Source organism: Oryzias latipes, chromosome 23, assembly GCF_053564925.1.
Source record: "Oryzias latipes strain Hd-rR chromosome 23, Olatipes_Hd-rR_3.1".
In the NCBI taxonomy this organism is placed as follows: domain Eukaryota; kingdom Metazoa; phylum Chordata; class Actinopteri; order Beloniformes; family Adrianichthyidae; genus Oryzias; species Oryzias latipes.
In genome coordinates, this window is record NC_136259.1 from 20,021,052 (window position 1) to 20,034,274 (window position 13,223).

General features: G+C 39.8%; 1 protein-coding gene across 1 annotated transcript; it reads right to left on the reverse strand.

The window, feature by feature from the left end:
• Positions 1–816: 816 nt before the first annotated feature.
• def6c (DEF6 guanine nucleotide exchange factor c) lies at positions 817–12,425 on the reverse strand. The gene is made up of 12 exons (XM_004083070.5): positions 11,804–12,425; positions 11,137–11,277; positions 8,935–9,117; positions 7,449–7,679; positions 7,225–7,371; positions 7,034–7,142; positions 4,518–4,750; positions 4,349–4,456; positions 3,962–4,128; positions 3,685–3,883; positions 2,498–2,588; positions 817–1,349 (listed from the first exon to the last, which is right to left on the reverse strand). Exons 1-12 carry the CDS (start codon positions 11,897–11,899, stop codon positions 1,135–1,137), a joined length of 1,920 nt encoding a protein of 639 aa, XP_004083118.1. The 5' UTR covers positions 11,900–12,425; the 3' UTR covers positions 817–1,134.
• Between the last annotated feature and the right edge of the window lie 798 nt (positions 12,426–13,223).

Below are 13,223 nucleotides of genomic sequence, written 5' to 3' on the forward strand. Positions count from 1 at the left end.
ATCATGAATCTCTTTAAATAGACTTAAAACAAAACTTTATTTAAACAAAAATAAATAGCAATAGCAGCTGTAACATTTAGCTAAAAATCAATTTAACCTGTTTGATTTTATTAAAATTCTCACCGTGTTCTTGTGCCAAATTGATTATGATATTAAACTAAAGGGATCTTTCTGGAAAGAAAGAAATCCTTATTTCATTCACAAAATATTAAAATTTTGTATAAATATTACATTTAGTAACAAAACTCCAAATTTCTTTTAATTAATTGCCCAAATCAGACATTATTTACCATTTTTTAAAACCTGTCTCAACATTACAAATTGTATAAAGTAGATTTATATGATGTACAGTTTGTTGTTCTTTGGTCTTTACTGTATGTCATCTAAGTGTTTTGAATAAAGATTAAAAAATGTACTTGTGCCAAATGAACAAAAACAAACAGTAGAATTACTTTAAAAATCCGGCTTTCAAAGCCAGTCTTTTGTTTTAAATTACAATTAACTCTCGCCAGTGTCAGATAAAAAAAAACACCCAAATAATTTAAAATAAAATTATCATTTGGATTAATTTTTTTTACAAAGCTAAACAACAGTGAAACCCAAAATTATTATTATTTTTTTCTGTTTTTTTTTTGTGTTACTTTGAAAAGTCAGAGTTTTAACCATTTAGCTGAACTTTTGATGTTGGCATTATTTGAAATATAAAATAAAATTCTTTTTTTTTTACGTTTAATTTAAACAGAATACATGAAAATGATACATATCACAAAAAAGTTTACAACAAAATTTTGTTTAGTACAAAATGGTGAAAGTCTGTTTTAGTCAGATGTGTTTTAATTAAATTCTAATTTTCTTTTCACAATTCTCCATATTTATTTACAAATCATTTTTCTACACAGAAAGAAAGTTTCTGGACTCACACAAAGCTGAATTATCTTCCGTCATGTTTGTGAGGATGAAATCTTACGAATGGTTGTCTCCATAATGGACACAATCATTCACACAGGATGAAGTCTGTAAACAAGCTTGATGGACAAAAACAGAAGTTTTGTGGTTTAAGGTTAATTTTTTCCCCTTTGACATTGCTAAACATGAAAATGCACAAAGAAATCCCTTTATCTGTCACCGTGGCAATCACAGTAGCCCATTGGGCTTTTCCTGTGACTCTTCTGAATCATCTGACAGATGGGCGGCCCCCATTTTCTCCTCCAGTCTCTCACATTCCTCTTCTTCTAGCCGACTGCTCTGATCATTTCTTATCTTGTATTTGGAAATGAACTCGTTGCTTGCCAGAGCTCCCTCCGTTCGAGGGCAAAAGTATTTTGATGTAAGTCGGCTATCCAAACGCTCTGAAATACAAAAGATTGAGTTAGAAAAGCACACTTTTGTCTAATGAGGACTACTGCGATTCTTATAAAAGGGAACATAAATAACTAGTATAAGTTAATATTAGTTTGTGTTATCACACGTCTCTAATGTCCCCTTGTAATAAGTGTCAAACATAAAATTCTCTCTAAATCTATGACATACAATGACCTAAACTTCTTAAACAGATCAGTAACTCACAGATCAATGCAAAGATCCTATCAGTATAAAGAAAATGAGCATGAAAACGTTCATTTTTCACCTTTTTTCATCATTGTACCAAAAAATACCTCCAGTGTTGCTCTAATCTGCACCAAATGAAAATGATGTCCTAAACTTTTTAACTATTACCTGTGCACTGTTACCAAAGCAAAAATTTCAAGCAAAAATTCATCAAAATAAAATAGTTTTTCAATTTCTGTTTATTAATTTTCACCAGTTTCAATTTGCAACAATCTTTTTTTTTTAAACCACCTCATTTTTTTAAGCTGTTTGTACAGTTTGGAGGCAGCCCTCACTCAGCTTTAAATGAACTTCGTTATTCATTTTTTTAACTGAAGTGAATTTAATTGAATATATTTTGCTTTGTAACTGTGACAAATAATAAAAGTAATAATACATTTCTGTGAAGTTAAAGGAAAGCAGCTTGTTCTTGTGGCATTTTTCTGATGATATATTTGACATATATTAAGAAAATAAGTATTTCTTTATTCAAAGGTTGTGAATCAGGACCAGACGAAAAAATGATGTTTGAAAAAGATTGTAATTGTGATGTCAGAAATACGATGGGTGGGCCACAAGCTCCATGTCTAAGCTCTCAGCTATGGGGAGGGGAAAAGGGGGCGGGGTTGCTTCGCACCAGCCTTTAACTCAGAGGTGCATTTCTAATCAACTTCTGCCGCTCTGTAGAAACAATGTCTTAGAAAACAAGACAAGTTTTTATTTTTATTTTGGCTAAAACATCATAATCATAATTAAAAGACCACAGCGAACGCTTTGAAAATAGATCAAAAGATGATCAGAGTGGGTCTTTAAATACATAAAGCAGGGAAAATATATATATCCACCCTTTTAAAGTAATATGAAAGCCATTTTCTATGTTTCCACAAATTTTAAGGGGCAAAATATTTACCTCCTGGCGTAATGGGTTTCATGAGGCGATTCAACTGGACGTTCCAGTGCCTTACATGCTGAGTGGCATTCCTCAGCCTCTCCTGCATTTCCTGGAAATCAAGTGAATTAGCACAACTTTATGGGAAAACGTATAAATCAAACTAGACCAGTGCTTCTCAAATAGTGGGGCGCGATGCCATGCCAGGAGGGGCGCGCAGTAGTGGCGGTTTTAGGCACAGGTGATAGGGGAAATTGTCCGGGGTGCAAATTTAACGGGGGGCGGTGGTGACAGCGGCTCAGTGCTTTGAAAAAAATCTGCGCCACTCATGGTTTCCTATTATCTGCTATATCACGTGTAACAGCCTGAAACCTGTGAACTGCCGTCCCTGCAGCTGCTCCTGTCTCCTGTCACACACGGCTGTGAGAAGGAGAGGGGAGGGGTAGTGGGGTCAGACTGCGAGGTGGAACGGGGCACATGGAGCGCTGCAAGCACTGCCTCGATTGCGCAACACCAGGATCATTGGCGCCTTTAGATGACTCAGCTCATGCCATTGTCATTCTTTATTAACTATTGTAGACCGTTCGATGACGTGTCTTTATTTTCACTAAATGTACAGTATTCTTTGTCTGCCTGTCGTTTAGTTGGTGTCAGTATTTGACATAAAGACAGCCAGTAATGCAGGAAAACAGCTGCACTTCATGAGATCATAAATAAATAATCCATCATTTAGAAAAAAAATCAACAATGTTTTTATCTATTTCTTCAGACTAAAAACGTTAAATATATTGGAGCTGCTGTGTTAATGTTTCAGATCAATTAACACTTAATATTATTTATTGATTGAATTATTTTCTCAGCATCAAATGGTTCGGTTGGTCAAAATGTTTCTAGTTTAAATAAGGACTGAGATTTTTTTATTTCAGGCACTTTAAGCTTCTTTTCTGTTTTAGACTAACACGGTTTCTGTGTGGCTAAATGAAGTTAATATTTGTTGAAAGTGGATTTATAATGCTGTTTTCTTTTGTTAATGTTAGAAGATACGATTTCAGGTATACTTACACAAATCTTATAGATACTAATCTAATATAGTGTCACCGCGCGAGTGTGTGTGTGTGGGGGGGGGGGGGGGACATTTTCTTTTTCCTAGGGGGGGCCCGGCAAAAAATAATTGAGAAGCACTGCACTAGATGCTTTCTTCTTGCTACCTCTAGGTGCTGGTGGCTCCTCTGGCGTGATGCTTGCAGATCCTGAAGCTCCCGGGAAGCTGAGTAGAGGGCTAAGGGGGTGTCCTCGTCTGTGCTGCCATCTGAGGCCTCCAAAGCAGGACTGAGTCTCTGCAAGTCCCTCTGCTTCTCTTGGAGGAGCTTAAACTGCAGCCTTTTCTCCTCTTCGGCCTGCAGCAACCTGGGGAAGGGATGAAAGGATTTTAAATGAATTTGAAACAAGCTGCAAAATCCATACAAAGACAAAAGATATCGTTACATCTCCAGTTCCAGCCTGGCTCGTTCCTCCTCCAGTCGAGCCTGGATCTCCATGTTCAGAGCAGCTTCCAGTTTCTGTTGAGTCATCTCCAGCTCCTGGATCCTTTTTTTCTGCTGCTCAGCCTTCCTCTCCTTCTCCTGCATCTCTGCCTGCATGCTGTCTCTCAGCTTCAGGCACACAGCAACAGGAGGAAAATAAACCCACTTCTTCCTGGATCACCTTTTCCACTGAAGTCACAGCTGCTTCTTGGAACAGTTAAAGGTTAAAGCCTGACTTTTTATAATGCCAATTTTTTTTCTGCTGCTCTCAGAGGTTGGAGTAAATGAGATGTGGGCTAAAACCCTTTTCAGGTGAAATGCATATAAAGTTTGTCAACGTTCTTCTCACCATCTCAGCTTCTTTCAGCTGTCTCTCCAGATCCATCTGCACCTCCTTTTGTTTCCTCCTCTCCATCTCCTCCGCTTCCCTTCGTCGATTTTCCACTTCTCGTGCATGCTAGACAATGTATTGTGCTTCAACACCAGACTGAAAATTCAACACTTTTCCACCCATTTACCTGAATGATGTTTTCTATCTCCAGGTCTTGTCTTTCTTTCTCTATCTTCTCCATTTCCTGGACACTCAGCTCGTCTGACTGACTGCTGCGGCTGCTGCGGCTGCTGCAGCTGCTGCGGGAACTCCGGCTGCGCTCTTGGTCTTTGTGCTCGCGCAGCATGCGCCTCTTCAGCTTGAGTTCATGGTGTAGGGAGGACTTTCCCTCACTTTGAAGGCGAAGTGCTGTTTGAACAGCTAAAAAAAAAAAACCACACATTTGATGATACTTCTAATATCACTAGCATTTATGAATTAAAATAATTGGTTATAACAATAGTTTCATTTTGGAGTCAAGTTTACTGCTGCTATCATTTGTATCCATTCATCTTGAAAAACGGGGTCACAGGCTGCTGGGGCCAACCCAGACGCTGTTGGGCAAGGGCGGGGTACACCCTGAACAGGTCGCCAGTCTGTTGCAGGGCCACACAAATGCACACCAAGGGGCAATTTAGAGTAACAAATTAACTTATAAAGCATGTTTTTGGACTTTGGGTGTAAAGTGAGACAAGAGGTCTAATCACTGCATCATTGGCCGGGTGAATACTTGATTCTGATTGGCTGCAGGGTGTCCATTAAAAAGTGTTTATCACAACATCAAGACAGTATATCTCCATCCTTTAAATATATGATGGACATGACAGTATCTCTATTCAATTTTACCAGCAACTGCGATGTTGACTTTAATTTGAAATAGTTTGTTGTCTGTCTGTCTTTGTGTTTTGTTTACCTTATTATTTAAAACAGAGAAAATATATGTCTTTAATATTAATATATGGGTTTTTTTGTTGATACGCATTTAATGATTTTAATTAATGGTGGATATTTCTTGCAACCAAAGAGATCTAGAAAACTACGTCTGGACTTTTTTTTGGTTTGAAACAAACCTTTGTTTTATCATCAGCACACTGAGGAGACAAGCATTAAATGGTAAATGGCGTGTACTTGTATAGCGCTGTTCTACCTACAAGGACAAAGTGCTTTACAGTCACAGACCCATTCACCCAGTCACACACACATTCACACACTGGTGGCCGCCCCGCTGCCAAACACAGGCGCCTGACTGCCACCAGAGGTAAGGTGGGGTTCAGTGTCTTGCCCAAGGACACTTCAACTCCTGGGCGTGCAAGGCGGGAGTCGAACCTGTAATCTTACAATCATGGGTCGACCGCCCTACCGCCGCACCACGGCCGGTATTAAGGGTGAGAAGTAATGTGCATTACCTTAAAAGTTTTTTTAATGAGTCTGCCTCAATGCGACCACATTTCAATAAGTTGGTGTGTCTCATCGTCATGGCTGCCTCATTCCTAATCTGTTTACATCCCATTATGCCCGGCTACGGCGGACCAGTCCAGTGGCTCTGCTCTGAACACAGAGCTTATTCAGACTGAGAAAAGCTCAGTGCCATTGTACACCAACAGAGACCACCTCGAAAGATGGCGTCAAAGAGCTGTTCCTGGAAGGGCTAGGTTGGATTCAGACGGAAAACTTGTTCTGAATTATCGAGAGAAACAAATTCTTGTTCACAATCTGAATACACCCTAAAGGCCCGTACACACTGGGACGAATATTCGCCAGGCGTTATTCGCCAGCGTTTTTCGCCACGTTTTTTGTGTTCACACCCAGGCGATTTTCGCTGACGGTGAGCCGAGCGAACATGCAATTTCATTCCCTGACATTAGATGGCGCTTAATGTAAAACAGAAATACTCCTGTACACAAGGTGGCGCTGCGCAACTTTAAGCTTCTTAAAGTCGCTTTTCACTCAGAAGAAGAGAGCAAGTATTTACGCGCTTGTCAGAATCATACAAAGAAAACATGAATACCACCAGGATATCGGGGATATTTTAGAATGTCCGTCATTATTTCTTCGCGGCAGTGTAGACGCTACTTGGCGTCTATCTTCTTCGCTGGTATGTGTGCTCAGAAAGGCGGTTTTGTGTTTGAGTGCCCCCAAGAAGTTCCAGACACGTGTGCAAAAGCGCCATTCTCATTGGTCGTATAGTTTTCGACGGGGCGCGTCAAACCAAAAAAACGAACCCGAGGCGTTTTTTTAAAAAGTGACGCTTTGACGCGTGGCTTTTTTTTTGGCGTTGTTTAGTCACGAGGCGTTAAACGTCGGCCAATATCGTGCGCGAAATTCGTCCCGGTGTGTACGGGCCTTAATTGTCTCTGTTTCTACACTAAGTGTCAGAGGGACGCTTCTTGCTCTGTTTAGTCATGATGTTTTCTTAATTCTGTTATGTTTGAGGACTTCTCCCCCCTACAGTGGTGCTTTTTGTTTTTAAAGAATACTAGTTCCTCATTCTGTCCTGCATCTGGGTCATTCTGACACTTCCTAACACGGACCTGCGGAATCCTTCTGCCTCGTCCATTAATTTCTGATAATGAACACCATGTCATGTCCCTCACTTAACTCGTTTCATATTGAGTGCAGGAACAGCCCAGACTATAATGAACAATTAATCTTTCAGCCACACACCTTGAATCCACTCCACCTTCTGCCGTTGGTCAGATGCACTCATTTCATAGGTTTTGTTGTGGGTTTTTACACAGAACAGGCAGCGCTTCCCTTCCCTGTCTGGAATGGGCTGAAATGAAAAACAGCTAGGTCACTCAGGTGCTGTGGATCGACATAACCAACAATCCTGTCACAGATGATTCTTCAACAACCTCAACAACACAGCTTTTATCCAGCTGGATTTCCCCTCTCTTGTCTTTAAGGTCCTCGCCGACGTAGTAAGCCATGTAGGACGGTTTCAGCACAAACCAGCGCTCGGTCCAGTTCCTCCGCATGTGCCCCTTTTTCCACATGTAGCCCTGCAAAACCAGGATCAGAACGTGAATCCAGCGGAGTCAAACCTTTGTTGAGATAGTAGGGTTGCAGGAGGACTTACTCTCTTGAGCACGTTATGATACATCTCCAGAAACACCTCGTTCAAAGCCAGGCTGAAAGCCTCGCTGTTGGTGACCCTCAGCAAACGGCCCGCATTCATGTGCGCCAGGAAGCTCCACACAGACATGCCCTCCTCCTGCACTGTGGGATCCTGGGAAATCAGGTCTCCCAATAGCTTTCCATCCCACTCATGGCTCGCTGCTGTGGAGATTTTCTTCAGGAGATACTCCACCTTTAAGACATTCAAAAAGTTACAATTAACGCATTTTTGCTATGTTTATTGTTGTTGTATGGATCAGTAACCACAGTTACCTTTGAACTACCCTGGTGTTTGGATCTCAAGACGTTTGCTGTTGCCTCTGACTTACAGGAAACCAAGAGCATTTTGGAGGAAGTGCAGGAAGGAAGAGCCTCATTAACTTACTTGCGCCTAATTTTTTTCTGCTTTGACACAAGCTGCAATTTTTTTATATACCGGATAAGATGTAATCTAAACCCGCTTCCTGTGTGATTCTTTCATCTAAGCATTCTTTTCCTTACTTGCTGAACAATATGTAACATTTGATTTTATCTGTGGGTTGAGGAATTTGCCATCATGTTTGTTAAAATTGTTTTAAGGAAAAGTGTGATAAAGATCCACTCCAATGAAAATTGGGTTTCTAAATGTTTTTATGGTATTTTTCTGATGATGGAGGACAAATACATAGAAAATTAAGCTTATAATAACATTTCTGACTATTGCTTTATCTAAATAGTTGCGAATCAGGAGCGGTCGAAAAAATGTCTTTTTAAGAGGATCATATTTCTGACATAGAAAAGACACTGGGTGGGCCATAAGCTACCTGCTCCACTCCATTCTGTTGCATCCACTTGTAGACGATTAGATCCATTTACATCTTTGTTTTCTTTGTCTGAACTGGAATCCGTTCACATATATCTAGGAAAGTTTTTCCAACCGTTTGTTGGCTTTACATGGAAAATGCTTGGCTATTGCACGCTCATTCTAAGTTAAACCAGGTCAAACTTTGACCAATCAGGGACTCGCATTTGGTAGTGATGTATGGTTAGCGTCCCTTTTAATTGACGGAAGTGCCAATCATTTGTAAATTGATCATGAGAAGATTGTAATTAATAATTACAGTTTGTGTTCGGCTGCAATTCTATGATACCAAGTGTGACAGAAAATGCCTTGAGCAAAATTCAAGAGATTTACACTACTTCAACTTTTGGACCAAGCCTCTTTCCAATGTAGGTGGTGGACAAGCGCTAGTAAACAGAGGAAGAAGAAGGCCCTTCCTGCTGGTCCAGTGTGAACACCAAGGGCTTAACGCGTGTGTCAGAACTTGTGTTTGGCGTGTTCTGGAATGTGCACCACGTGCTTGGTGTGTCTGTATCTTAAGAGGTGAAACTTCCTACATAAGCCCTACATAAGTCTAAATTTCCATCTACTGTATGTCTCACATGAAATTCCCATCATTGCTGATTACCTCTTCCACGATTATCACCAGCGGGTAGTGATCCTCAGAAAGAAGGTTGAACAAGCAGAAGAGTTTGAAGCAGTTTCTCTCAGTCAGTAGTCCGTTCTGCAGGACCCCGGTAAAGTTCTTCTTCATCGTCATCATCCAGCACAGGTCATCAAACTTCTCTTTGTCAAACGTCCCCTCTTTCACCTGCAGAAATAGCAGCATGTGACAATGCTTCAACAACAATAAGAGACCAAAATCCACAGTTTAATATTTTTAATCAAATGGATAAAAAAGTGGAAAATTTAACATTTGGCTTGGACCCAAGTTCATATTGATTGTATTGTAATATTCGAAAGCAAAGATGAGTCAGTGGACTTAAGCTTTTGAAGTGACACGATAGTTGTTATATTCAAATAGATATTCTAATTTTTAGAGAAAGAAAAACACATCTGAAGACTAGAGGAAGACAGAACAACTCCCTGACTGAGCACCAAAAGAAAAACTCAATGAATTTTAATTTTTGAATGTTTTATGGTTTTATTGCATTTTCAATGTGCAGATTTTAATTGATAAATGTTTTTATAAAGATAAGAGCAAGTAACAGATTAAACCAAATGGTTTTTTGGTCTAAGCCTTATTATACCTATACATTTGGATGACCGTGAAATGAGAGAAAAACCCAAGTTCATCTGGACATAAAAATAGTAAAACAAAACAGAATTTTCCAAATACCTTAGTGCCTAAGAGATAATAATATATCTTGACACAAATAATAAAATAATTAATACTTTTGTTTAAACTGGAGAGTTTCAGTTCAAATCTACAATTGAACTTATAAATCAGAAAGTGTTTCAAGTAAAAACACATTAAATTCCCACTTTGATCATCTTTTAATCTACCGGTATTTTAAAAGGGATCCCATTTATTTATGAATATGCAGATTTTAGCCAAAATCAAAATAGTTGTGTTGTTTTCTAGGACATAGTTTCCACAGAGAAGCAGTAGTTGATTGGAAATTGCCCTCTGAGTTGAGATTGTTAGTGCGGAGCAACCCCGCCCCCCCTTCCCGTCACCCATGACAAAGAGTTCTCTGTTTACACGCTCTCCCGCTAGCTTACAGCCCCTCATAACCTATGTTTACTGGTGCAACAAAAATGGCGAGTAATATTGAAGCTATCTAGCCATACGTTTTGGAGCTAGATGGCAGCTCAGACGATGAAAACAAAGACGTACATGGATCTATTTGTCTATAATTAGAATTCATGCTGGATTTTGGGGATGTTTTATACACACATGCCCCCCTTCAGCTTCTCTGTGTTTCATAATAAACTGCAGCTCACAAACTCATAGCTAAGAACTGTATTCGGAAGTTGGTTGGCCGGCCTTAGCCGTTGGTAGGATCACACACGGGCACAGACTCACACACAAGGGCCTCATCTGACACCCCCTCATATATTAGTGCTACATTAGTGTGGGTCTTCAGTGGAGATCTGATGAACCAAATTCCCTTTCTTCCTTCATCTACTCGCCGTAAGTCAAGAGTGTCCAGACAGAAAAAAGAAAGATGCCTTTTCAGTATAAAGCACCTACGGACTGCGACTCTCTACAAAAAAACAATTCAGCTCCCAAATCTCATAGTTTGTTGTCTCTAGTGGTCTCATAGAATATTATGATGGCCCTGAAAATGAAATCATTAACCTGTAGTTGTTTTTAACTTTTTATTTTTTACTTTTTAATGTTTTAAAATTTGTATGACATGTCTAGGGTGTGTATAAAGTTTTCCCGTTTGGCCAGGACTCCCTTGGAAAAGAGATCACTGGATCTCAATGGGACTTTCCTGATTAAATAACAGCAAACAATAAAAAAGAAGCATTCGAATGGAGGGAAGCAGGGAGCTTGTGATCCCTCCATTAAATTTTCTATTCAAATAGGATATTTTTCTAACATCATTTTTTCGTCTGCTCCTGATTCAAAATGACTTACGGTAAGTAAAGAAATGCTCAGAAATACCTTTTAAGCTTTATTGTCGTAATATTTGCCTTCCATCATTAGAAAAATGCAACAAGAACATGTTAAAAACAAAACACAATCGTCAGAGGAGTGGATCTTTAATTATGGGTTTTGTTTAAAACATAAGCATTTTTATTCTTTCAATACGTTGAAATAAAAATTGCTGTGTTAAAAATGAGGATTGAAAATCGAGGGGTGGGTCTCCAACAATACCTTATCGAGTATGTATTTGTTGAGGTAGGGCATGTAGCCATGATTTGACACAGGGCCATCGTCATCATCCTGGAAATGTTCCTCCAGGGCAACCGGATCATGTGGGATGTTCAGGACAGTGTACAAGTTGTGAGAAAGCACCTGAGGAGGAGAAGACTGTGGCTTTAAATGTGTAAAAGTCGACACTTGCAGTCTCAGGTAGGTTTCTGCACACTCCCTTGTTTGTTCATAACCCCCTCACACACATGCAGCTTGTGCTCTGTGAGCATGTCAGGACAGCTGTCGACTAGTTCCTTGGATTCCTCCAAGAACTGGAGGCATGTAAGGGCTGGATGGAAAAGCAGCGAACAGTAACTTAGCTCTTGTGCTATTATGAAACTTGACAAATAGGAATATTGATTTCTAGGCATCTGAACTTTGACCTTCAGTCAGAAAATGGTCACAAGGCTTTCCTCTGACTGAACAGAAGGTGCGTGCGCCTTCAAACATTTAGATTTAAGTTACAGGGTGTTTACTGATGAAAACGTTCCTTCACATACCACAGCAAAGCTATCATATCATGAAGACAACGAGGCTCTTTTGTTACACAAAAAAATTTGAACAGAAAACAAATCCGGTTTGAGCTGAGGCTCAGTTTCCTGATCCACAAAATGCCTCCCAAACTTACCTTTAACTGCGACTTTGACACTTTCCCGCACTTCTCTGCGTCCAGCGACGTGAAAGCGTACCAGATGGACTTCAGGAGTTCGGATTTTAGGTCCATTTTGGAGACCGCTTTGTGCGTGAAGCGCAGCTACATGATTATCCGAGCGACGCGCAGCAGCTTTTACGCACTGGAGACAGGAGAGTCGCCAAATTCGACGAGGGGCAGAGTGCAAACCGCTGAGCAAACGGAAGAATCAGAGGCAGTCAGATGTGGGACAGACTTAAAGAGGCGGAGGGTTGAGATAAAGCCCAATGGGAGTACCAATCGGACCCGCACAGAGACGTTCTCCCAACGGTACCGAATGCGCAAAATCCATTTAATACAAATATCCACTCAATTATTTAGATTAAAGTGACTGAAAACACACCTATTACGTGTAGTCTGATCAAAACAACTTTTCTATATAAATTCAAACCTTCTCTTTAAAGAAAAAAAAATGTTACAAAAATTCTGCTGTGACTTCAATCCTCTCTGACACCAAGTCGTTCTGAAGCAATGAATCCTGAACTTTTTGTCACTTTTAATGTTAAACTCAGCTTAAAGTGGAGTTCAGATGTCCATCTGACCCCCTCATTTGCGCGATGAATCAAAGTGCTGCTCTGGATGTGACAAAACCCCAGAAAAAGTGGGTCAAACACATGCACAGTGGTTTCAGACTGTAAGCCTTGCTGGAACATAATGTAGGTTAATCAATGACATAATTGGAACATAAAAATGTTTAGAGCCCACAGCCCTAAAGTCTGTGCGTCACAGCATATATAGAGGGCAGTGTCATAGTGGAAAAGAGTCAAAAGTGTCTGGATTTTGGAAGTGCTTTATTTGTAAGTCTTATTATTATTATTATTCTCCTTCTGCTCAGAAGAGGTCTATAAAGGGAATATCTAATCACAACACAGGTGCAAAGAAAGCACATGTCAATGAGTTGGTCGCAATGACCAAAGGTTCCCAAAAGGGATTGGGTCCTTGTGCAGTCCCACTTCATTGCTCTGCCTAACAGAGCATGACTAACTCATAACATCAGGATATGGGGATCTTCAAAACACGCATTTGTGGTAAAAAACAGATTTCTCTTCAAAGTAAAGGATGTATTAAAAAAAAAAACTAAGGAAAATTGCTTCACCAGATGTTTATTAGATATTTCTGATGCAGCTGTTCACATGTATACCGCATCAGCACTGCATTACAAAGAGGCTGCTTCCATTCATACATATATTTAGCAGACCTTGACGTTTCCATGTGTCTAATCAATATCCTTTAATGAAGCAAAGAGTTTTCATTCATATTTGACATACATAGTTTATGGTTTCAATCATGCTGTTGACAACATTAGTAATAGACAATCTATGCAATATATGTATGTATTTAACCACGACAGACACCT

Excerpts from the sequence above, each read along its gene's own strand:
- def6c (XM_004083070.5), bottom strand. The coding sequence starts at position 11,899 with ATGGACCTAAAATCCGAACTCCTGAAGTCCATCTGGTACGCTTTCACG. Across the intron at positions 4,751-7,033 it reads GAAGGTGGAGTGGATTCAAG|CTGTTCAAACAGCACTTCGC; the intron begins GTGTGTGGCTGA and ends TTTTTTTTTTAG. Across the intron at positions 3,884-3,961 it reads GCCAGGCTGGAACTGGAGAT|GTTGCTGCAGGCCGAAGAGG; the intron begins GTAACGATATCT and ends TCCCTTCCCCAG.